Source organism: Haliotis rubra, unplaced genomic scaffold (assembly GCF_003918875.1).
Source record: "Haliotis rubra isolate DU_JTF1 unplaced genomic scaffold, ASM391887v1 Scf1336, whole genome shotgun sequence".
Lineage (NCBI taxonomy): Eukaryota > Metazoa > Mollusca > Gastropoda > Lepetellida > Haliotidae > Haliotis > Haliotis rubra.
Genome location: NW_025765266.1, coordinates 5,026 through 29,456, shown reverse-complemented (window position 1 = coordinate 29,456; position 24,431 = coordinate 5,026). Strand labels below are relative to the sequence as shown.

Genomic DNA, 24,431 nt, shown 5'->3' with positions numbered 1-24,431 from the left:
AGAGCAGCCAGGTACCGGTAGGTAGACAATGTAGAACCCTTAAGCTTCCTGGAGGTTTGAAGATGTTGGAGGTGCTGACATAAAGCTGAGGCTGGCATGGGTGTATGACCTGGCAAAGGCAGCAACGTTGAACCAATAGAAAGCGGCACACTGGAAGACTTTGGTACACTGGAAGTAAATGTCACACTGGCAACAAGTGACGCTCTGACACCAGGACCAAGCAACATATTGGAAGCAGGAGGCGCTCTGACAGTAAACGCCGAAGCGGAAACAAGTGGTGCATTGGAAACAAGTGGAGTTCCGACAGTAAGCGCCGAACCAGGAGCGAGTGAGGCATAGGAGGCAAGTGACGTACCGACAGAAAGCGCCGAACCGGGAGCAAGTGGCGCTCTGCCAGCAAGCATCTAACCGGGAGCAAGCGGCGCTGTCATAGTAAGCGCCGAATCGGGAGCAAGCGGCGATCTGGTAGCAAGCGCTGAACCAGGAGTAAAGGGCACATTGGCAGCAAGTGGCGCTCTGACAGTAAGCGCTGAACCGGGAGCAAGTGGCGCATTGAAAGTATTCGTCACTTTGGAGGTAAGCGGTGCACTGGAAAGGGGGGTTTTGATCCATAAACAGATAGGAAGGCATATGAGGCAGATGTAGAAAGCGCCACACTGGAACTCAACGTCATACTTGTAGACATCACAGGAGGGTATTAGAGCGCCGAACCGTGACAAAGCGCTGAACTGGAGACAAGCGTAGAGCCTATCACCGTGCAGGAAAGCGCCGAACCGAACATATCCGCCCCTTCAGAGAGAAGGCTGGCCATCAAACCAAGCTGGAAACAGTCGGCGTAGGATCACCAAGGTTCTGAGAAATCGTCACCAGGGTAGACGGATAAGACGATCTTAAATCACAATAGGACTGGACACCTGTGGACGAAATAAACGATGGAGATCCTCACTCAGATAGGAATCGGAAGCCTCACATAAAAATTCTTCATTTGGTGACAGGGACTTTGTACGATGTTTAGATTTTGAGCGTTTAGAAGAGGAAGGACCCTCCAAAGGTTTATGTCGATCACTGTCAGACAAACGTCAAGAAGCCACCTGGTGATATTCCGAAAAGGCATCATCATCAAGTTGAGCACAGTAGGTACACCGGTGTGCCCAATCGCAACATCCCAAACAATCCACACACACGTATGTGGGTCCGCAGCAGAAAAGTTACTATTACCCTTGTCGCAATGTTTAAGTTTAGTAGAAGCACTGCGACGAGATTTACCCATATTGAACACAGTCAAAATCTCACTAAGAATCAGCACACGACGTAGCAACAAGAAAGAGAATGACAGGCACAGAACGTCACGTGATCATCTGAGCAATCTGCACGCTTATTGAGATGATTGACAGGTCTGCTATCGAGTGGGGGCAGAGGTCAGGTGGTCAGATGCCAGGAAGCTTTCGATTCAACTTAGCCTACAGCATGTTTCCACACATGGTCGTAGAAGAAGAAGAGAGGAGCATACCCTGAGATAGGATAAGTTTAAAAATTGATACTTTTGGAAAATAAAACCACATATTGTTCCACTGATATCAAGTACAAATCAAATGCACTTCAGAAAGCTTATATTCATCACCATGTCTTCAAAAGTTAAAAAGAATAAAAGCTGTGTTTTAACATGATATCATTTTCTAGGCCAATTTGTTTGGAAATATACAGCTCAAACCAAAAGCAAGCAAAATCTTACATACTATTTTCTGCCATCTGCCTATTAATAAGAGAAGTGATGAAAATGCTGTCAATGTACTTTATTTTGCAAAATATGTATGTAATTATGTACCTTCTATTCTGTTTGCATACTCTTTAAGCTTTTTCTCAGCCCTCTCCTCAATCTCATACTGCAGCAAATCAGCATTGGCCATTGCATACAACTTGCCAGGGTTGCTAAAGAAAGCTCGTCGAAGGAAGATGTCAACCTAAAAGCATAATCATAATTATCTGACTCATACAAGATGACAACTAACATCATTTCAAATTTATAATTTTAGGATTGAAATTGATGACTACACTGTCAAATGACACAACAGTGATAATGGTAATGAGGGATGTAATTCTAGGTATTTATTGCATAGGTACCAAAGCTTATTTAAATTTACAAGTAAATATTGAACGTTAGCCAATTTACAATTATCAAAATTTAAATAATTTGTCATATCATAGACTCACATCATATCAGTAATTGGTCAAGTGGATTAAGGGCAGACACTGGAGCTATTGCTATAGTACACACTGTTGCTGTAGCTACTTCTACATATTTACAAACTGATCGATAAACATTGTTGCCATTGGTAAATTTACCTGGTCAAATGTAGTTTGTGGAGAGCACAGAAGGACCTCATCAGGATTAGGCAGTGGCTGATCCTCTGAGTGTTTGTACATGTATACAACAGCATTCAGCATGTCAGCTACAAAATAAAAGTTACGGAATAAAAAAAAATGTGAAGCATAAGTATCAAATTGAGTGATAGTAAATTTTATGTCACATCAAGAATATTTGACCTAACTGATGTCTATTTATTTGAACAGATGAGTGCATCCACCTTTGTTACTGCAATATATTAGATATTAATCAATAAAATAGACATTAGTAGCCCTATCTCACCTTGAGGGCAGACAATCAAGTTAGAAATTCCTGGTTTTAGTGGTGGTGGGATAGTCCGCTCAAAGGTTCGATGATCTGGAACAAATGTTACATATTTACGAAGGAAGCCATCAAAATCATTGTAACATCCCCATTCAATAACATGTATGTAACAGCACTTCAGGAATAGCTAAATAATCTCATGCACAGAGATTTTTCATCAAGATACCTACATCTGCTTGGACCATTTGTCACAGGGACAATGTCATAGAAATTGGGAATCAGTTATTCTAGTGTGATCAAGGCATTAAATAACTAAATCCTAGAAAATCAATAGAACATGTGAATCATATGGGAAAGAGTACTTGTTAAATCACAGCTGGATACAGTAAAAAGTCATAATTGTTCGGATTTTTTTGGTATAATTCTCAGCTTTATTTACATGTGTTTAAATATTGAAATCAATACATTTGTTGACCCAGTTGTCTGATGATGCTACTCATAAGGTAATATAAAGTCAAAGTCATTACATTTGTATTATTAATGTCAACAAAATACCATACATATATTATGAACATCACTTGCTTAAATTCATATCTGTTTATGAATTGTATGATCAAGGCACCTGTTTCAGCCAGCTGCCTGAGGATGATGCCAAGATGTTCCAGACTGAGATAATCTGCTACACTTGATGATATAGCTTCCAGGAACTTGGTCCACACTGATCTCAAGTTGGAGGTCAAAGTTGCAACAGTTGTTATATTCCTGAAACATTTTTAATTTTGCTACATTATGACACTAAATGCCTTTCAGAAAGTGTGCAAATGTACCAAATGCTTCATTTTGGGATTTCACTTTCTTAGTTCAAATTCTAGTACATTTTAGGTTGAATTGAGCAATTTCTAAAAAGCATTGAGCATTTAATGGCTTTTGGCCATAGAAGCTGTGCCATTTACACACATCAGATGGGCACACAATTATGTGATCTAGATGTCAGAATTTCATATTTTGTAGAAGCTTTGGTGGCTGTGTGGGTCAGACCACTGACTGTGTGCTTGTCATTGGATGCCTCACTTTCTGAGTAAGCATTTGAATGACTCAGACCAAAGAAGTACTAGAATTTGTACTTTACAAGAAGTATAATCCCAAATATATCATTTGTTATGTTAGGTAAAGCCAATCTGATTAAATGTATATACTTTTAAATAAGTGTTAATGTGTATATCTCTTATTACCTTCACAATGAGCATACCATTATAACAGATACCAAATATTTTTGTGCACGTACGTTTTGACCAAAATTAACAAAAACAAGAAAAACAATCAATTCATTAAGGAGGAAGCAGGATGAGGGCCTCTAGGGCCCATTAGAACTTGTTAAATTTCAAAGGTAACAATAACTTGTAAATATTGTTACAAATTGTTTTAGATATGTTATAATAGAGTACCACTAGAGCTGTAATGATATGGTGAGGCCACAATATATGCATCCAAATAATATGGTTGACATACAATCCATATCCCAATACAGTACTTAATTTTGGATGATCATATTGTCTCATGAGCCTCATATTGCAATACAATACTGTATTGCTGTAGCGTTATACAACTAATGAACTAATGAACACCAGCCTTTCCACATTTTAATTCGGTCAAGTGAGACCAAAATGAGCGAAAAAGGCTATATTTTTCCAACTTTATCAGAAATTCTAAGCTGAACCAGGCTATGACTGAAGTAGAATTTTGTACTATAGCTTTGATTTAATCAACCTCTCTCCTTGAAATTCACCCTGCATGAAAGAATTTTGTATAAAAATATTAGAACAATACTTTCAAATATCTCTTTAATCAGTCTTTATGACATATTTAAACCATATTTTATGACAACCAGTTTAACCATGCATGAGTTAAAATGAAGAATATTTAGTCCTCCTTTACATAAATACCCCTTTAACAGGATTTGCTTATTTCTTACATTATTTGCAGATCCTGTGAAGACCTTAATGGGCATCCATCACACCCTGTCCTTCCTACATTATACAAGACTGTTTGCTTTGATCTTCATGATAAAAAACAATGACAATCCTTTTACCTATGTACCCCACAACAAACAAACGTCTTTTGGAAGGCAACAAGTTCTATCAAAATACAAACATAGAACAACTCACTTATTGCTTGAAGAAATACTCCTGACCCAAGACACAGCACTGGAGGAAACAGACTCTCCACCAGAGTGCCAGCCACCAAAGATCTGTCTTGGCTGATCCACTGATGATTCAGTCATAGCTGTCTCCTCCTCAAGAATATCTTCTTCCTGGTGCTCCATACACCACACAATACCTGCAGGAACAGGAATTAAAATGAACTGTCATGTTGACTGACAGCATCCAAGAAGTATATAACAGATTCCATTATGATTACTTAATACAGTCAATTCAAAATACACTGAATTCAAATCCAAGGTCTCTAATTAACCCATTTTTTAGCTGAAGTCTATGTACTTTACTGGGCCATAGATTCAAGATCATACTGAAAGTAAATGGCCGGACTTGTTATTAGTTGCTGGTTGTGTTAACATTTTCACTTCATGTATAGTAAAATAAACTATTGAGTTACACATGTAATAATAATGTTGTATACTTCACTTGGAAGAAAGTTTGAGTATCTCTCAAGATACAATTTTGATGTCCAATTTAAAAAGATAAGAATATATTCTCAGCGAGCAATTCAAGTTACATGACCTTGCTAATTTATTCTGCAAGATACCCCTGAAGTTCCGGGTTAGAATTGATCTTCAGTAACCCATGCTTGTCAAAATAACCGATGTACGGATAATACTCCTAGGCCAAATGTAGAGATAACATCATTATCAGGCAATATGATACACCAGGCCTTATCACCCATACTGCATATCCTGATCATGTTGAACACCAGTGCTTGTCACCGTTCATTAAACCATGCGGTTGGTCTATGAACATGTGGACAGTTTCAACAGTGGGGTAATCCTTGTTTGTTTTCAGCAATCTGATACATTCTGTGTCTAGTTCCACATTGACAAGAATCTCTGGAGGGTGGGAGTTGTCATACCAATTACTGGATAACGCTTTTACTGCTGCTGAGAGATCCTAAAAGATAGGAACTTTTCTAACATTTGGCCTAGGACTAATAAGGTCCAGGGCTGGCTTGGTTGACACATGTCATCGTGTCTCAATTGCTTAGATCGATGTTCCTGCTGTTTATCAATGAATTGTCTGGTCCAGACTCGTTTATTTACAGACTGCTGCCATATAGATGGAATATTGCTGAGTGCATGATAAAACTAAACTCACTCACTACGCTGCAAGATGTTTAGGGCCAAACCAAAATTTAAACAACATCTACAATACTTTGACAAAAACTAAAACTGGCCATGAGGGTTGAACCTGAATCCAAAATAAAACTTAAAACATAAGTAACTTGATATGATTGAATGTTTTCTGAACAAAATCACACAAGTTAATAGATATTCTAACAGACTATCTCCAAATATATTTTCCTTTCTGTTGTATTAGAGTATGCTCAAGAGTCCTAATCTAAAAGTCGAAATATAAGGCCAAAGTTACCACTGTCAATATCATCAGGTCCATTGGCCTCTAAAGCAAGTCTTGCCAATTTCTCCGAGAAGTTCGTTTCCAGCATGGCATTAATGAAGGCTTGTTTGGGATCAGATTCTTCAAGAGGCTCATCAAGTTCCATTACTGTTTCTGTTTCTTCCTCCTTGGCAAATACTAAATCTCGAGCCTCCTGCATTGCATTGGTGAGATCTGCTTGTGTACAATCAGGCTTGATCAGAGACAACATTGAGTACACACGAATAGAAGGTTCCTCATCTGTGCCCAGTTTAATGAGTTCTCTCTGAAGGAACACCAGCTGCTCAATGGTGTAGAAGTTCAGCTCCAAGTATTCATCTCTTTTGTCACTCACATAGTTCATCCATTCATCATGGAAGTCCTCAAACTCATTTGCAAGAGCATGGATGAAGACCTCAACACCTTCGTTCCCTCGATGTCCCTTCAAGGTTTCAAGATTGTCCCCATGACCAAATTCCAAAAAATGTGCATGCTTTCCTGTCGTCTGCACAAAGGAATTTTCCCTTCCAACAGTTGAACAAGACACATCCATCAGTACAAAGTTTGATATAGGATTTGGCTAGACGCACGATTCCATCAAGGACCTAAACAAAAGTTAATAATTTTACATGCATAAATGGCAAGAATTACTACTACATACATAGTTATGTCTAGAAATACTAAGAGTAGACATATAAAGTATAAAACTAAGGTATGAACAATTCATCTTTTCTGTCTTTCCCATTTAGAACAAAAAATGAAAAGTATTTTGTTGTGGTTCACAGATTCTTTTAAAAACGTGTAGAAACTTCATTTTACTACAGTTGGAAATGATTGTTTCTTTCTATTAATGTTACAGTGAGCTTGACATTTAATACAGCAAATGTTAAAATATATCCCTAAAGAAACAAACATAGAGTATATCATGATATCTTCAACTTACCTCCTGAGATTAGGTTGTTAATTATTAAACTTTATTTGAGAATATTACCTACATTGTGATTAGAGGTTTAATGAAGACTTTTCCTAAAGCAATGCATCATAACAATAGTTCAAACGACACTTTAATTCAAATGAGCTCAAAGAAAATTGGCTGTCAAATCCTGAGGTACAAATTGAATTGTGGTAGCTATCTGGGAATTCATTGAGTGTTGATTTAGAAACAAATATCCCCAAACAAAAGCAAACGGTCATTCAAGAAGAACTTGCCATAATAAAGTGGTCCACATTTTCATTGCCCTTTTCTGCCTGCCCAGCTACCAGCATGAGCCTGCTCTGAAGATCCACCAACTGGCCGTAGCTGTATTTTCGGGAAGGGTTGTCTTCTGACTCTTGTGACACATGTAGGCTTATCACATTGTTCAGAATCTGTTGAATATAGTACAAATGTCTGAATGAAAGCATGTTCAGAGAGTAATACTTTCTGCAGAAAACACTGCATACATGTTTTTGGAAATGAACCCAACAATTGTTTCTGTTAACAGCCATACCATGTCAGAAACTGTTTCAAGGTTGTTTAGGTTTCCAATCCTGTATAATCCTCTTGAGTTAATCATTGAAGCCTGTGTGAGCGCTGTTACTTCCACAGAGCCGTGTGACTGTTTTACTTCTTTCAGCCAGCGTAGATGACGAGATGTGTCAATCTAATTCAAAAGACATTGTGATGATGGTTAACATTAAAGTCGAGGTTATTTTTGTGATCTAACTCAAGTATGATTACATCATTGTTCATATATTCTTATAAATAAATATTAAAGAATATGTTCCAACTGAAAAACAAAATTTGTTCAATTCTAAGTCACATTATGAACATCAAAGCATGAATCAATTTAATGCTGCCTTATTATTGATTCACTATATGATCTCAAGTATACCAGTTTTTCAGGAAGTTTCTGATCTGAATTGAGCTCCTGCCAGACAAGTTCACAGTTCTTGAGGAAAGTGCCATAGTCTGTATTCTGTGGTGTGTTGAAAATCAGCGGAGCATATCCAGTAGTAGCAGAGTGAAAACAGTTGACTTTATGAATCTCCATTGGTTCCTCTCCAGCTGAGATGAACGCCAGGTCCACAAACACCTTTAGTTCCTTTAGGCCATCTTATGAAGAGAAATTGCATTAATGGATGTAAGTACTAGTAGACCACATGAACATTAAAAGAAGTAATTGCTCTTAATGTTTCCATACTTGATATAAAAGCAACAGGCTTCAATGATTTTGTTTTACCAAAATGCACTTACTAACAATCCACAAAAGTATATCCAAAGAAATTTATACAAATGTTATCATTCTAAAATCAATGTACTGTAGCTCTTTATATGCAAGCTTGAACATTTCTACCAATGCATGTATTCAAACAGAACTAGTGACACTTGATCATGTGTCCATCTCTGTGTGCATAAATTTGAACAAGCTATATTTTGGTGTAACTGATGTAGGTCTACAGACATTCAGTTCATTCACACACATTACATTAAGATCATTCAGAAACTGTTAGAAATCATTATTAAACAAGGTACCTTTCATGGAATCTCTGAGCCAGTCTATCAGCTGTTTACTATCTTTGAATGCCTTGATACATGCCTGCTTCAATTCATTATTCAGTCCCTCCAGTACATCACAGGTTTCCAGGACAGATGCATCCATGGTGCTCATGGGCTGCTCACGACTGCTTCCCTGGGAAGTATTATGGGAAGGAATATTCTCACTTTTTCTTTTGTTATTGGAATTATCAACTAGGGTAATTAAATAATATTATGAGGAAGAAATCAAATCTTTTAAAAGTACCAAAATGCAAACCTGATAATACCTAAATCACCAAAATTAACTCTGATACAAAAAGGAATATGAAATACGTCCAAAGTATGAGGTATTCTCACCTTAGAAGTTGCTAAACATCATACAAGTTTTGTGTTCAGTTTGGTTCTTCTTGACAGACATTTAGGTGAGGTGAGGTGAGGTGAGATGAGGTGAAATGGGGTTTAACATTGTACTTGAGAAAATTTCATTCAGATGACGATGTGCATGCGTGTGTATGTGTGGCTGCTTGTACTAGCCCAGACTTAAGCTGGGTTTTTTTAGTGCTAGCTCACTGAGGTACCATACCACAGTTATGAATGAATACCCCACACATTATACTGACTCCTGTACCCATTAATGCGAAGTGCCAGGCAGGGACCAACAAGTACCATACTTCATAGCCACATATTGATGCGGCCGGGGACCGAACCCGCAACTGTCTGCTCTCCAGGCAGACGCTCTAACCAATACTCCACAGAGGAGGTTACAGACATTTAGTAAACTTAGCAATATCACTGGATTTAATAAAGGGCAAGTTTACATCAAAATACATTCAAAATGTTTTTTTGCCTTGCACATTTTCAACATGAAAAGTATTTATCTAGTAGTTTCATTCAAATTCTACACACAGTGTAACCAAATTGTTATAAAATTAAACTGAGTCCCAATGATTTCCCCAAATTGGATATGTACTTGATCTACATTGTTATCAGTGAATGTGTCCGAGTTTGCGACTTTTCTACATAACTTGTAAAACATATGTCCCTCCTCTTCAACCCACACTTCCAGGACAAAACAATATCCAAATACAACATGAATATAAATGCACAGTCTTGTATTCTGTGGGAAATTCCCTCTTGGCCTTTGCTCTACATTAACATAGAAAGCTACAAATGTAAGAAAAATGAATACCAACCAGTAATTTGACTGCTTCCACAGGAGTAAAGTCTCCAGAAATGTCATAGACATTTTTAATGTCCAGTATGATATCTGCAGCCTTCTGGCAACCCTGCAACACTTCATAACATTTAAGTTGCAGCACTCTTTGATCAATCCAAGATGTAGATTCTCCCTCTGCACACATTAATCTGAACTCTCTTTTGATCTTTACATTGTCTCTCTGAAACATGCTGACATGTTTTTGGACATATTGGAATGTTGCAGAGCCATCAATTATTTGAGCACAAAGGGACAACCAGGCTGTTTTGACAGGACTCCCAAACTGTAAGTATTGCAGTGTTCAATTCTGTCTCACTTGGAATGGCTCCTGCTTTCTTTTCCCAGAGCTTTTGAAATACCACACTTTGCTTTAATTTTTCAAGCTCAGGAACAATTTCTATAACTTCATCTTGAATGTCAAAAATGCAAAGTTTTGGCTGGTAATTTCCTAAGCTGCCAGGAGACTTATCCAAATGTAGAGGATGGCATATTTCTCTTATTCTTCCTTCCTCAATCATCTTGTCCACTTGAGAAGTTCTTTCAAACAATGCATTAGAGTTCACTGAAAAAGAGAACATGCTTGTGACTGTGATTAGATTTAATTTTGAAAATACAAAATCTATCTATGTACCTGCTTGGTTAATAATAATTTAACATATGATTTATGAGACACAGTTTATGATTTCCCTGTTCAGAAGAATTAATCTGTCCTTAATTTTGAATCAAGTGTTGGATGACTGACATGATTGATCATAATAATAATACTAATAAGTTGCCTTAAATGTTATTCTTCTAGGAAAATGAAGAATTCTTATAAAATAAGACAATTTAAGAACATGGCAGAAAGAAATCGTGACATCATTTCGAGAGAGAGAGAGAAATAAAATCATGAAATGAGGTTAGTAAAAACTATTGTTTGAGGGCTTGACAATTAACAATAATAAACAGGTAAACAGGCATGTTTGAGTAAGTGAATGTTTTGTCTTTGCACCAATACACACCATTCTGTATATGAACACACATGACCAAAAGTGTTTTCACTTTTTGATTGAGTTGTTCACAAGACTTTAGCTCTTTTTCTCTGGCCTCAAGGATAAACTTGAGGCGCTCCGTTGCAGCTGACTTATCTTCTTCTTTGCTGGAAAAGTTTGTTTCTACAGCTGTCCAAAGGCACAGAAAGTGTTCGGAATCTGTGAGAATCAGCCTCAGTTGTGGGATTGGAATACTGCCATCACAGATATCAGTTTTTACACTCTCCAGCAGGGATGCAGCCTGCATCAGATGTTCTATACATTCTTCAGTCAAGAATTTACTTGAATTGTCTACTCCATCTGCAGAACAAAAATCCAAAAGTAGGAAAAACATACAACTTTTGTAATTGCTTTATAGAGGAAGAAATCTTTTCATTAGTCTGACTTTATGTTCCTGTGTAACTGCAGTACAATCATCCAAATGAGGAATGTTTAGTCTACCTATATGATTAGCTTGAATAAAATGCGCAATGGTTATAACTACTTTTGTCTACAAAAAGTCTAACAAGTCTTTTGGAATCAATTCTCCTGATTAACAATGTAATTTTCTGACTAAAATTGATATTTTATATTTATCCTGACTCATATTTGGTTGTCTCCTTCTCCTTGCGAATGATAGTGGAACACTTGAATCCCTTTTGAAGCTCCCTTAAAAAAAGCGGACGTAAAATCCTCACTCACCCACGAGTAGCCTCCCTTTGCCTTTTGGCGCCCTTTCCTGTCACATGATCGGCCATGCTTGTCACTCTCTCTGTACGTGAGCCCGACACCCAGATTTACAGGGAAATCCAGAGTGCCATGAGGGGAGGTTGGGAGGGCTGACCTCATGAGTCATGATAAGTATAAAATATCAATTTTAGTCAGAAAATTACATATTTTTCCTTATCCTGACTCATGCTATTTGCTTGTAGAATCCATCGGAAATGGTGGTGGGTCAGGCCACTTTCTGGATTCACTGGCTGTTGATTTACGTCCTGCATACCCCCCCATGGGAACTTATGATGGCACTTGTGTTGATCCTTTTTCTTCCAGCTTCTTCTGACGAGTCTGGGGGGACCACAACTTGTCAGATTTCTTCCGGAACTTCTCCTGACATTATGTGTGGATTCAATGCAACTCCATCTCTTGATGCTCGCATCAAGTGGAGAAGCGACCCTTCTTCATGTACGAGTAAGTCCTTACAAGTACAGGGTCTATCACTCATGCTAGTCTGTCTTAGACGTGCACATGGACTTAAGCTCTTGCTCTCCAGAGCGTTGGCTTTCACAAGTAACGTGATAAAAGGGTGAGATTCATCTCAGCGCCTTTGTGGAACTGTCAATTGTTGGGCTACAACAAGAGGCCCAAATTGGTGAATGCCTGAGACGTCCTCGGTGGCGATGTCTCTGAGGTAGTGGTTGGCAAACACCGTCTCCGACTTCCAAAAGCAGCCCTCCATTATCGTAGAGATGGAGCACTTCCCATGCAGATCGAGTGTTGATGCCAGAGCTCTGACTTCGTGAGGGTTCGAGGCTCGTGGAGGCTCAAGTCCTGCTGCTTTGTAGTCCCTTAAGATCACGGCTCTTATCCAAATCGATATCATTGTCCGTGAGACCTCTGTAGGTGTCTCCGTAAATAAGGGGATGAAAAGGCGCTTGAATTTTCGTCTCTCGTCTTAGTCCTTTTGTAGGTAGTCTTTTAATGCTCTGACGGGCCATAAGGATAGATCCTGCTTATCCTGTGGCCCAAGGACTGTAGAGAGTGCTGGGATGTGGAACTGTCTGTCAGGTTGAACGGGCAGCTGGTTCTTTGTTATGAAATCCCATCTCAGTCCAAGATGTACGATGTCACGATGGCTTGACTCAAATCGTGTTCATTCGAAGTCCAGAGCATGTATCTCCGACATCCGTGCTGCTGTTGCCAAGGTGATCAGGAACAGAGTTTTTTGCGTTAAAAACTCGAAGGATGTCCGTTCTAGAGGCTCGTAGGCATCACCCGTGAGATGCTGCAAGACTACGTTGAGATCCCAAGCAGGAGCTTTGAATTTTCTTTGTTGGTCTTCCAACTTGAACGAGCGCAGTAGTGCCAGTATCTCTGGTACCTTTGTCAGCTTGACACCCGTCTTCATGGTGATAACCGTGCTGAGGGCCGCTAGGTATGTAGAGAGTGTTGAACCTTTTAACCGTCTTGTCTGTCGTAGATGACACAAGTATTCCGCCACTTGAGGATGTGTTGCTTTCACCGCAGTGAAGCCCTTCCTCGATGCATACTGCTCAAATCTCTGCCACTTGTCATCATACAAGATGCGGGTTGATCTGCGTAGAGCTAATGTCACTGCTTTCACTGCTCTGGTGGAATACCCTCTTTTCTTCAAGCAAGCCTTGATACGCTCCATGCGTGTAACTGGAACACTGTGGGATTCCCGTGAGCTTGTTTGGTGTGTGGATGGACGAGCTGGTTTTGCCACTCAGGATTAGTGTCAGGGTTGGACTTCTGAGTTCTTGCATGAGGACGGGAAACCATACCCTCGCTGGCCAATAGGGCGTGACCAAAATCAGTTGCAGCGTCTTCGTCTGCTTGATTTTCTGTAACAACTGTGGTAGTAAAGCTGGGGATGGAAACGCGTAAGCCCAAGAGATGCTTAGAGCATCTGTCGTCCATGCTTGCGGTTCGGGAATCGGAGAGACGAATGTTGGTAGTTGTTTGTTGTACTTCATTGCAAACAGGTCTATCAGCGGAGATCCTATCGTCTGTATGATGCATCGAAATGCTTCTGGATGTAACATCCATTCCGTCGGGGATGGTTGTAGTGGACGAGATAAGGCGCCTGCTATGACATTCTTGGCCCCAGGAATGTGGCATTCCTTTATGTAGATGTTCAGGTTGTCGACGACACTGAACAGATGAAAGCTGAGATCTAGAAGATTGGTTGATCTTGTTGATGCTTGCCTGTTGATGTAGAACGCTACTGTGGAGTTGTCCGTATGGATCATCAGCCGTGCGTTCCTTAGTACGCTTGACCAGTGTAGTAAGGCATGGTTTACTGCTTTCATCTCTAACATGTTGATGTGCATACTCTGATCCTGAGTTGACCACTTCCCTGCTGCCACTTCATTGTCGAGGTGAGCACCCCATCCTTGAGGCGATGCATCCACGTAGAGATGAGTGCTGCTAGCCGGTTCTAATAAAAAGGTTCCTCCGCAGACAATTGACTTCCGAGTCCACCATAGGAGATGCGGTTTCAGTCTGTCCGGTAGTACGAAGGGGTCCGGACTGTCGAGAGGGGCGTTCACAAATCTCTGTAGTGGGCGCAGTTGTAGTCTCCCTCTGTGAGTCAAGTCTTGAGCTGAGGTGAGAAGACCGAGTAGGCTCTGCCAGTTTCGTAGTGGTAATGAGAGAGTAGTACTTGAGATATCATGTGTTGTATCTTGACCCAACGATCCTCTGGGACGACTATACGATTCACTGATGTGATGAGACGAATTCCAAGGAATTGGAGATCCTGTCTTGGTTCCAGTTCCGACTTAAGGAGGTTTACCAGCCATCCTAACTGAGTGAGAAGCCTGATGGTGAAGTCTAGTTGCAGTCTGAGTTGACTGGGATCTCGATGAACTTGAATCCCGTCGTCCAGGTAGAACGCACTGCGTAGATCTAGACGATGGGCTTCGTCACTCGAGTAAACAACCAGGGAGCCGATGATATTCCAAAGGATAGAACCCTTTATTGGAAGTGGCGTCCGTTGAAAAGGAACCTTAGGTATTTCCTTGAGTCTGGATGTATCGGGATGTGAAGATAAGCATCCTGTAGATCTATGCTGGTGAGGTAGTCTAACGGACGAACGAGTTGTTGCAGCTGAGGAAGATGTATCATCTTGAATTTTGCAGGTCTGCACAGTTATTATTGGTTGAATTTCTTCATGTTGTAGATAAGTCAGAACTTCTCTTTGGAATTCTTCTTCGGTACCAGGAAAACCGGGCATGACGAGATCCTGTTTTATCTCTTTGACTGCCTCTTTCTCGAGTAGAGCTCTGATGACGTCGTCCAGTTTGTCTATCTGGTCGGAAGCGTAGTTGTAGGCCAGAGGAGTACTTGTAAGCGGCGGCACGGCTTCCAGCTGTATCTTGTATCCTCTACGTAGGATCTAGGATACATAATCGTCCTGCAGGATTCCCCAAGTTTCCCAGTAGCATTGAAGATGTCCACCCACTGTCGAAGGTTGTATGGGAACGGCTGGGGTGGAAGACTCCAGTCGCTCCAAACCCGTCCATCAGCGTCTAGATCCTTTGGCACCTCTAGGTGCTCGGCCTCTTCCGGGGTTACCTCTAGGAGCTCCGGTTGGGCGACGAAAAGAGTCTCTGCCTCCTCTAGAGTTAGCATACTTCTTTTCCCTGGCTTTTTGTACTCCAGCAAACTTTGACTTAATGGAGTAGCACTGAGACATCTGGCGGATAACACTGGCTAGTGTATCAATGGACTTTATCATCATCACCTCTCTAGATTCCTTCATGTCTTCTTTGGCTACGCCTAGATGGACGATGCTGACCACGGAGCTCTGTATAAGGACTTGGTGAACCGCTCACTCCAAGTGCAGGATGACAACAATCCCTGTCTCCTCAGAAGCGTCAGGCCCGCCGACGTGGATGCCAGATGTTCAGACATGAACTGACGATCCTTCTTCTGCGTCAAGCAAAGAGGAGTATATCATCCGGTCCACTTCGGAGGTAGAATTCCTAAACTTGAAGATGAGGGTTTCATTAATAGCTCTGGATCTGGTGAGTCCAAAGAAGGTACGTCTCGTGGTAGTATCTAGCTGTGCCAGCTTCTTGTCTTCTATCTTGTAGGTCTTAGAACGGGAGTCGTTGATGATTTTGTAGTTCTCATCAATCTCTGGGGCCTTCATGAAGGGTTCCATATGATGAAGCGGGAATTTCCTGGCGTTAAACGACGGGATGTTTTGGCTCTGGAACTTGGTGGCCTTCCCGAAGGCTGCACTGAGGTTCTCCGGCACTTCTAAGATCGGGTCGATTGGTGGAAAGTTGAGCGTGTCAAAGTCATACGTGACTGCCTCATTAACTTCCTTGGAAGGTGATGCAAGCTCCAATCCGTTGGCAATCCATGACGTAATCTCTGTGTCGGAAAATATGATCCGCCATCGTCTTCTGATCTAGAGACATCTCGTTCTGAAGATCCTCGTCGATGTGAATCCCTTCCTGAAGACCTGCGAGCAGGTGATCGGTTGGAATAAGATTCTTCCCTTGAATCTTGAGATGTACCCCTCTGCCTTCGTGAAGCTGTGGATTCTCTTCTTCGTGCAGGCTCTGCGTCTGAGGAAGTGATCCATGCACGCGATGCTCTGCGCCTGTCCTGGGTGAAGATGATCCATGTGATCGGCTTCTGCGATGCTCCGAAGAACGTCTAGTCCTGCTCCTGCGCGAAGGCTCCTTGGGAGGTTCTTCCGGCACGTCTATGGCTGCATCGTCATTGTCGAGGCTGTCGGGATCTCTGGAAGTTGCAGGGGACGAACGTCGAGTGCGTGACCCTTCACGCAGGCTTCCTCCTTCATGCAGGTGTCCATCTTTATTGGGATGCGATGTGCAGACTGCTGGTCCTTCGTGCAGGCTCGTCGTAGATGAGGTCTTCGCCGCAGCCTTCTCCTGCTCGAAGCGTTGTTCCATCAACTCGATCATCTGCTCTGTGAACTGCTGCATGAAGAGACCCGGGTTGAAGTTCTGCGATGAAAGCTGCTGCTGCTGAAGAGATGATGACGCATCTGAGAAGGAAGAAGCCTCTTCCGAGGACCGCTGCACTTGTGACGAACTGCTGTCTCTGGTAACTGATGTCTGCGTTGATAGAAGGTCATTAGTCAGTGTCTGCGCTGAGCTGGCTGCTGACGTCGCTGTAGAGGAGGGCCTCGTCTTCTTGTTGATGACTGTGACTTCAGGTATGAGGATGGGAGGATCATCATAAACATCTACTTCATCTGGAAGGATGATCTCAGCAGAGAAGGATCTCGACTTCTGTGATGTGCTGAGGGTAGACTTCACCGAAGTCTTATCTGCAGTCGACTTCCTCTTCTGTGTAGAAGACGATCTGGTCTTCTTAGACTGTGAGGAGGGTATCTCAGACGATGATGATCTCTTCCTGGAACTGCCGTTCCCCTCTGCCACAGCGACCTGCCCCGTAACGACACCCGGCAATTCACTGGAATGGTGAATCTCAGCAGCAGCAATTAATAAACGGTTATCAGGGCAATCACTCGGTTTAGACATGACTTGTGAATGCCCTCTAGACCAGTCCTTAGCACGTCTATGAATAGAAAATAAGTAATTATTGAATTCAATTTCAGATAAATGCTGACAAAGTTGACAGCGAAAGCTGGAAGAACATGTGGTAGTGCAATTAGGACATAATAAATGAGGATCAACCGCAGATAATCGGAACCTGCAATGAACGCAAGTTTTCATAAATTGTAAACACGATGAAAAATCATGTCAAACAACGTGCAATATAGATAATTTTAGACAAAAATTTCACACCATATTGCTGGTATAATCTTCCTAAAACCGTATACAGCAAACTTTGCAGTAGAGGTCCAAAGAGAAAAAGGATATAGTGCCGTATAGGGACCCAGGCGCTCTCACAACCGTCCTCTGGGGCGAAGAAGGAGAGAGTGACAAGCATGGCCAATCATGTGACAGGAAAGGGCACCAAAAGGCAAAGGGAGGCTACTCGTGGGTGAGTGAGGATTTTACGTCCGCTTTTTTTAAGGGAGCTTCAAAAGGATTCAAGTGTTCCACTATCATTCGCAAGTAGAAAGAGACAAGCAGATAGCATGAGTCAGGATAAGGAACAATATCTTTCATTTTGAATAGAAATGAATATTTTATAGTAAACTGTAAATCTATATACTTATCCTATCTTACAACTTGTCTTTCTCCCTTTTTCCAATCCTGGTATGGAAATGTTCCAAGAACAAAGTTTCCAGTTTCCAGTATATGCTCAGCAAAATTGAAAACTTTACACTGATAAACTTTCTTTTTCTCTTTAATCAAATAAAATTTATATGTACATTAAAAAGTAGTAAACAGTGTGAACGCTTTAATTTCATGAAATTGTAAGTTCACGTGCAAACCTTGACTTTGTAGCCTATCAAGATGAAAAACACAAAATGCACGTGTGAAAAGCAAATTCATGTCATTCGGTGCATGTTTGCTTAAACTGAACACACACATTGAACAGGAAAAACAAATTAAACTTTTCATTTTAATCTTTGTTTGGAAATGCCAAGCCTTTCAAATCAAGAACATCAATATGCTATGGGGAGGCTTGATGCTGGTCAGTGTGTGGTTGCTGTTGCAAGAGCCTTTAATTGCTCACAACAAACAATATTTAATCTTAGGATGAGAGAGCATCAAACTGGAACTGTTGCTGACCAATAGAGTCTGGGAGCGTCATGTGTAATATCACTTCTGGGAAGATCAAGCAATATGGCTATGTCATCTTTGGAACAGATTTGTTACTGCAACTTCCACAAGTAGGGAGATGTTTGGTGGAAGGATAACTGCACAAACAGTGAGAAATCGCTTGCGTGCCGCTGGACTTCATGGCCAAAGACCCCATAATGGACAAATGATGTGGGCCACAAGACATACAAGGTTCAATCAAAGACAGTGAAATTCAGTTGTCTTCAGTAACGAATCTCGGTTCACATTGAGATTTGCTGATAGCAGTGCCCGAGTGTACCACAGGCAACGTGAACGTCACGCTCAAGTCTGCAGGTGTGAAATGGACAGATTTGGTAGCTGCAGCACAATGGCATGGGGATTGTTTTGCACACAGACATTCTTCCCTTGTCGTTTGAGGGAACTTAACTGCTGCCCAGTACAGGGACCAGATTTTGCAACCTGTCCTGCTTCCATTTAGGCAGAGACATGGCCCTGGACTGACATTCCAACAAGACAACACAAAACCACATATGGCATGTCTTATACAGAATTTCCTACGAAATGCCGGTATTCAAGTTCTGGATTGGCCTCAATCCTATCAGACACATATGGGACAAGCTGGATTGACGTGTTTGTCAGCAAATCCATCCACCACAGACATTGCAAGATCTTCAACGTCACTTTGTTGAGCAATGGTGACGTCTTCCTCTGGGTGTGTTTACTAACATTCTAAGATCCATCCGGAGACGTAGTGTGGCATTAAGAGACACTAGAGGAGGCCATAACCTTTACTGAAGACCTCCATTGAATTGTTCTCCACACTGTGAACTTCATTTTGGAGGGTACCTTGACATCATGAACGTTATCAGTGTTAAAGAGTTTCTGGGAGACTTGTTTTTTGTTTTCCTTTGATGTTCTGTGCACAGCATACAACTGAAATTGTTGTCTTAAACCTAATATTAAAAACCTAGTCCAAAAAATCCTGAGTGTCAAGTTTTCAGTTTTGCTAAGTATAGCTATACAATATATTGCAGAATGTTCAAATTTTTAAACTTGCTTATCTTGTACTTTGTATCTATGACACATTTGGATGGTGGAGCAAGGAACCTGTATACAGAAAGACATTAACTGACTGTATCTTTTAAATCTAAGCATTGACCTCACTGATGCAAGGTGCTATCACAAGAGTCAGGGAAAACATCATTTTGAAATTCACATGCTTGAGGTAATTTTCTGCCCAAGGTTCATTTGCCACAGAGGTTCAATGTTAGAGGACTGAACAGGAATACGGAAGTGTTGAATAGGAGAATGGAGTTCAGCATCAGTGGTATTTTTTTTAACCTGTGGTATGGACAATGACAGAATTGCAGCCAAGTAGGTAGTTTAAGTGGAACCCTTCAGCTTTCGGAGAATGTGCAAATGCTGCAGCTATTCATCAATTTCTTGAGGGGATACTATAGTGGGAGAAAAAATATTTTGAGCAGTGCAAGAGCCATCAGATGAATTTATTTACAGTCGTAAAGATATTTTGTGGCACAATGATTGCAGGGGTAATCCTCTGTGCCACCATACAAGAATAAGCCTAAGCTTTGAAGCTTTGAGAAATTTCTGGAGAAAGATGAAGCTTGTCTGGTAATTTGTTGAACTGGCTTTAGTTGTCAAATCCAGACTTCTTGATGTAGTTGCAATTCAATCAGAAAATGTTGATCTGGGAGGACAGGGCATCTGTTTTCACATTCTGGATGTGTGGATTGTACCTGGATGTGAAAGAAGTTGACCAGGTTGAAAAACTGCATCATTCTGCATCAAAACTGATTTGGTCGATCGCATCTTGTTGATATAACAAACAACTGAGGCTTTGTGTAACTGGATCATGAGGAATGATCAAAGAAAACATGCTGAATGATAGATGGCCAAAATGACCGCTTTGAACTCCAGACTGTCCATGTACACTTTTGGCTCTATATTTGACCACCCACAATCTGTTGATCCTGAACATGGGCTCCGCTGAGGTCTTGATGAAGAGAGCATGCTTTAGTGTGAACAGTTGCAAAGAAACACAAACACATAACTACCAAAGCCAAACTTTGCAATTATCCTCTTGGAGAAAGGGCTTGTGGAAGCACTGAAAGATGTAAATGGTCTTGCTGAGTGAGGTCTTGGTGCTGATGTGAGTAGGTCAAGGAATTCCTGCCATGGGCCATAGAAGCTAAGAGACATTGCGTATTGAGGCAAGCACTGTAATTTCAAAGTAAACTGTTTATGTTTTCTTACGGAATATGGGCCATGATCTGCTCCCTTCCCTGATCCCTTGAGTGCTTTTGGTAGAGACATGCATGTTTGGAACTAGGAAATTCCATTTTCGCGGGATACGGGTTGTGGAAAAATTGTATTAAATGATAAATCAGTCTTGACAGCCTGCAGATCAAATATATCTGTATGACTAAGGGACTAATGCCTTTTGTAATTCAGAGATTAAAGAAACATTTCTATGAAACAGAAATTGGCTACTGTCAAGTCTGAATCTACTGATTGGGAACATGAACTCACCATAATATTTTGAATTGATTGGAAGTGTCAAGTAGAGCCAGAAACCCCTGTGACTGACCTGCATTTATCTAGAGTATTACTACATGTACTTATACACACACATTAAACTTGCTAGTTTGCACCAATTGAATACATCTTATCTTCTTTCAAAATTGCAACTGTAAGAAAGTTGAAGCGTGACTGTTATTTAGTAATTGCAATAACAGGAATTTTTATTAATTCATTTGGGGAACTGGTTGGTGAAGATCTCAGTGTTTAAATAGTTTGACCTTTCACCTTATTATACCTGGCTGCAATCATAACATGGACAGCCTGAATTTATCTTGATGGTTGACTTTCAGGGTAGCTATACTGTTGAGATTTGGAAACCAGTTGTGGTACCCTTTGCATGTAGGATGAATAGAACGAATTAATATCCTACACGCAGTTGGCATATCAATGGATTTGTTAGGAACAAAAACATATGGACACTGCCTCTAATAGTTAAATGACCTGGCCTCATCACCCCTCGTAATCTGCAGTAGGCAGTTGGGACATCTTGTATAGCTGTGTCTGGTAGTAGCAGTTGTAGCTCACAATCTGTGCCAACTTTGCCCACACAGCTTTGCCCCTTCTTTTTGTGAGAGTCCAAAATAGGACAAAGTACATTGTAATTGACTTATGACATACTTTGACCTTATATTCTGAAGGTTTTATGTAACATAATATAAGAGTGCTTACATAGTAAAATACTTACAAAATCTCTCAAAATACTGTATGAGAGGTCTCCATGAGAGGACAAACTCAATCATTTCTTTGCCTCCACTTTCAGTATTCTGTGGCCAGTGTCTTGCCATGAGTTTTGACATCAAGTTTCCAAACTTGGCATTCATATTGCTTCTCTGGGTAAACCCATCATCCATCTGAAGGAGGATTACATAATTTCATATATTTGTACTCTCTACACCTAAAATACATATATTAATGATTACATTCCTAACATGCTGACATAACTGAAAACATGAGCTTAATATTTTTAAAATACCTGACTATTGATCATTATGGATATTACTATTATGCTCAAAAGCCCCTGATCAGATTCTGTCTAAACATGTGTTCATGAAATTATTTCAATACCATAGTATTGGTGCTATTGAAGTGATAATAAAAACATATTTCATCTAGAAAAGCAGAACTACTTAGATTATTTCCCTCTCAGTTGCTCAATAACTTAGAAATGTTTAAAAAAATAATTCATAGGTATGATTACTTCACATCCATATACCAAGACTTTGGAATACAGGTTGGAATGGGATATTTCCAGAATGTATTTCAAATTTTCTTTAAAGGCACATGTTTTAAAAAATCATATTATCTGAAACTACCATGAGAAATACTTCAACTTAGTATCTAAACAGTATTTAACACAAAACATACCAAAACAACATCCTATGTTTTGGCTATGTCACATGACGGACAGATATTACAATTTTCTATCTCTATAATATCCATCCTTGAAACATTGGGTACAGGTTTGGATTGACTCTCTTTGTCCATGTGTGTGGAAATGTAAGAAATGAATTTGGAGACATCAAAACACTTTGTTAAGTTTCAACAAAAAGAAATGATGTTATCATGCAGACAGAGAGTGCTAACATCTCTGTATATAAAATGAACATCAGTTATAGAATCTTCTGGTTTCAATTTCTGTTAGAAAAGGCATGAACTCAGTAATTATTAACACCTTTCTTCAGTCAATCATTCAAATACAAAGTCTCTCACTCTAGCCACATGTCCAAAGTCAAAGTATAGTGAAATGTCTTTTGGCACTAGTCCATATGTCAGTCTGTACACTTAGACTAGAATTAACTGAAAGTGATGCTATTATGCAAGTTCTTACACAGATATTCCTCTATCATGTCAGATCCTTCATTCACTCAATAAAGATGCTCTAACATTTCAAAATTTACCATTTACACATTACAGAATTTTTTTTTTATGCTTGCCAGTTCATATTTGATCTTTACCTCAGACACGCTTTATCGAAAGTCTGTTTAGCTGGAGGTGTGGCCTAAATGGATTTTGATTCATAAAACCTCAACTTGTCATGATAGTTATTCATATCTTTTTCAAAATATATGTTATATCTACATTGTTGGGAAGGATCCACATTCTTTTCATTTTCTGATCAAACAACCTATCCTAAAAGTTGAGAGAAAAAGAACTTAGTGAGAATTAAGGCTTCATATTCCACACACAAGCTTTCAAACTTCTTACAATACTTAGTAGTAGGCGTAGCTGGGGACATGCATATATGAAGTGAAAATATCAACAATAAGCTCAGTAATTTTGAAGAGTGTTTAGCTAAATGGTAGCAGAGAGATAGATGTAAGGAAGAATTTTTTCACAAATAATAGTTGCAAAAAAAGAAATATTCATATTTGGAATACATTAATTACAGAAAGGTCTACATTTCTGCATTTTTTTTAATCAAAATAAAAATTAGAATAAAACTGTTGAAAATGTCAGTTTGACAACATATTCAGACAATTTTGCATGGTACCATTTGTCATTCAGGAACTACATCCATTTGATAGGCTTGAGTCTGTTTGGGAACAGAATTCTTAAGGTGATGAAGTCAATGGACAGGAAGGGTTAAATGCTGAAAATCATTTGTGATAATTGTTGTTCTTACTGAATGTTAGTCTGGTGCTTGCCACAATATACCATATATTTATACCTCTAATCACTTGGTCGTAGTCACTTTTAGCTTGTTAACAGTGTAAGAATCTTCACGAAAATCTGAAGAAAGTAAATGACGGAGGAGAAACTGAGCATAAGATTTGATCGGAATAGAATTAAATATCACCATGGCAAGTTTTTCAAAAGAGCTGAATGCTGCAGTTGTCATCCTGTCTTGAAGCAGAGTTGACAAGGAAACATCATCATAGTGGTACATGTGCAGATCTAGGCATTCTTGTTGTCGCAACTGAAAGAAGACATTCAATGTATTGATATATAGAGCAGTACATTTTATACTTGAGAATCAGCACACATGGCATGACAAGCTTATTAAGGAAGAATGGGTGAGCAAAAAGAAGCCCATCCAACAAAGAAGACTTAAAGAGGCACAGAAGCTTAAATTTCAGATTAAAAAAAACACAGAACACAAGATACACTGAATAAGTTACTTCTTTAAGCTATATTCTGCACCAACATATGGATGCATGCATCCAGCAACATTTTTTGGTACCCTGAACATTTTGTTATACCTTTTTTCTCATATTTTACTCACAGATATAATGACAAAGTATTATACTCTCATATTTTACTAATATATACCACAGACAAAAATAAGGCAACTGATGAAATTATAGTAAAATGTAATGTAGGGTGATAAATGCACGACACCTAGAATGCATACTGTTAATTCTCTTGTGGACAGTTGCTATTGCAGCCCATTTCACATAAAGATAAAT

General features: G+C 39.9%; 1 protein-coding gene across 1 annotated transcript in view; it reads right to left on the bottom strand.

Annotated features, from left to right (window-relative positions):
• The window catches only part of LOC124267759 (E3 ubiquitin-protein ligase RNF213-like), a 49,122-nt gene extending 25,168 nt beyond the window's left edge, over positions 1-23,954 (bottom strand). The window contains exons 1-14 of the mRNA XM_046702748.1: positions 23,822-23,954; positions 21,710-21,875; positions 10,970-11,299; positions 9,946-10,530; positions 8,750-8,906; positions 8,109-8,329; positions 7,725-7,877; positions 7,444-7,602; positions 6,229-6,839; positions 4,795-4,966; positions 3,252-3,391; positions 2,648-2,722; positions 2,344-2,450; positions 1,826-1,961 (exon numbers count right to left, since the gene is read on the bottom strand). Of these exons, the coding sequence (XP_046558704.1) occupies positions 1,826-1,961; positions 2,344-2,450; positions 2,648-2,722; positions 3,252-3,391; positions 4,795-4,966; positions 6,229-6,787 (1,189 nt within the window). The 5' untranslated portion in view covers positions 6,788-6,839; positions 7,444-7,602; positions 7,725-7,877; ... (4 more) ...; positions 21,710-21,875; positions 23,822-23,954. The remainder of the gene's footprint in view (positions 1-1,825; positions 1,962-2,343; positions 2,451-2,647; positions 2,723-3,251; positions 3,392-4,794; positions 4,967-6,228; positions 6,840-7,443; positions 7,603-7,724; positions 7,878-8,108; positions 8,330-8,749; positions 8,907-9,945; positions 10,531-10,969; positions 11,300-21,709; positions 21,876-23,821) is intronic.
• Between the last annotated feature and the right edge of the window lie 477 nt (positions 23,955-24,431).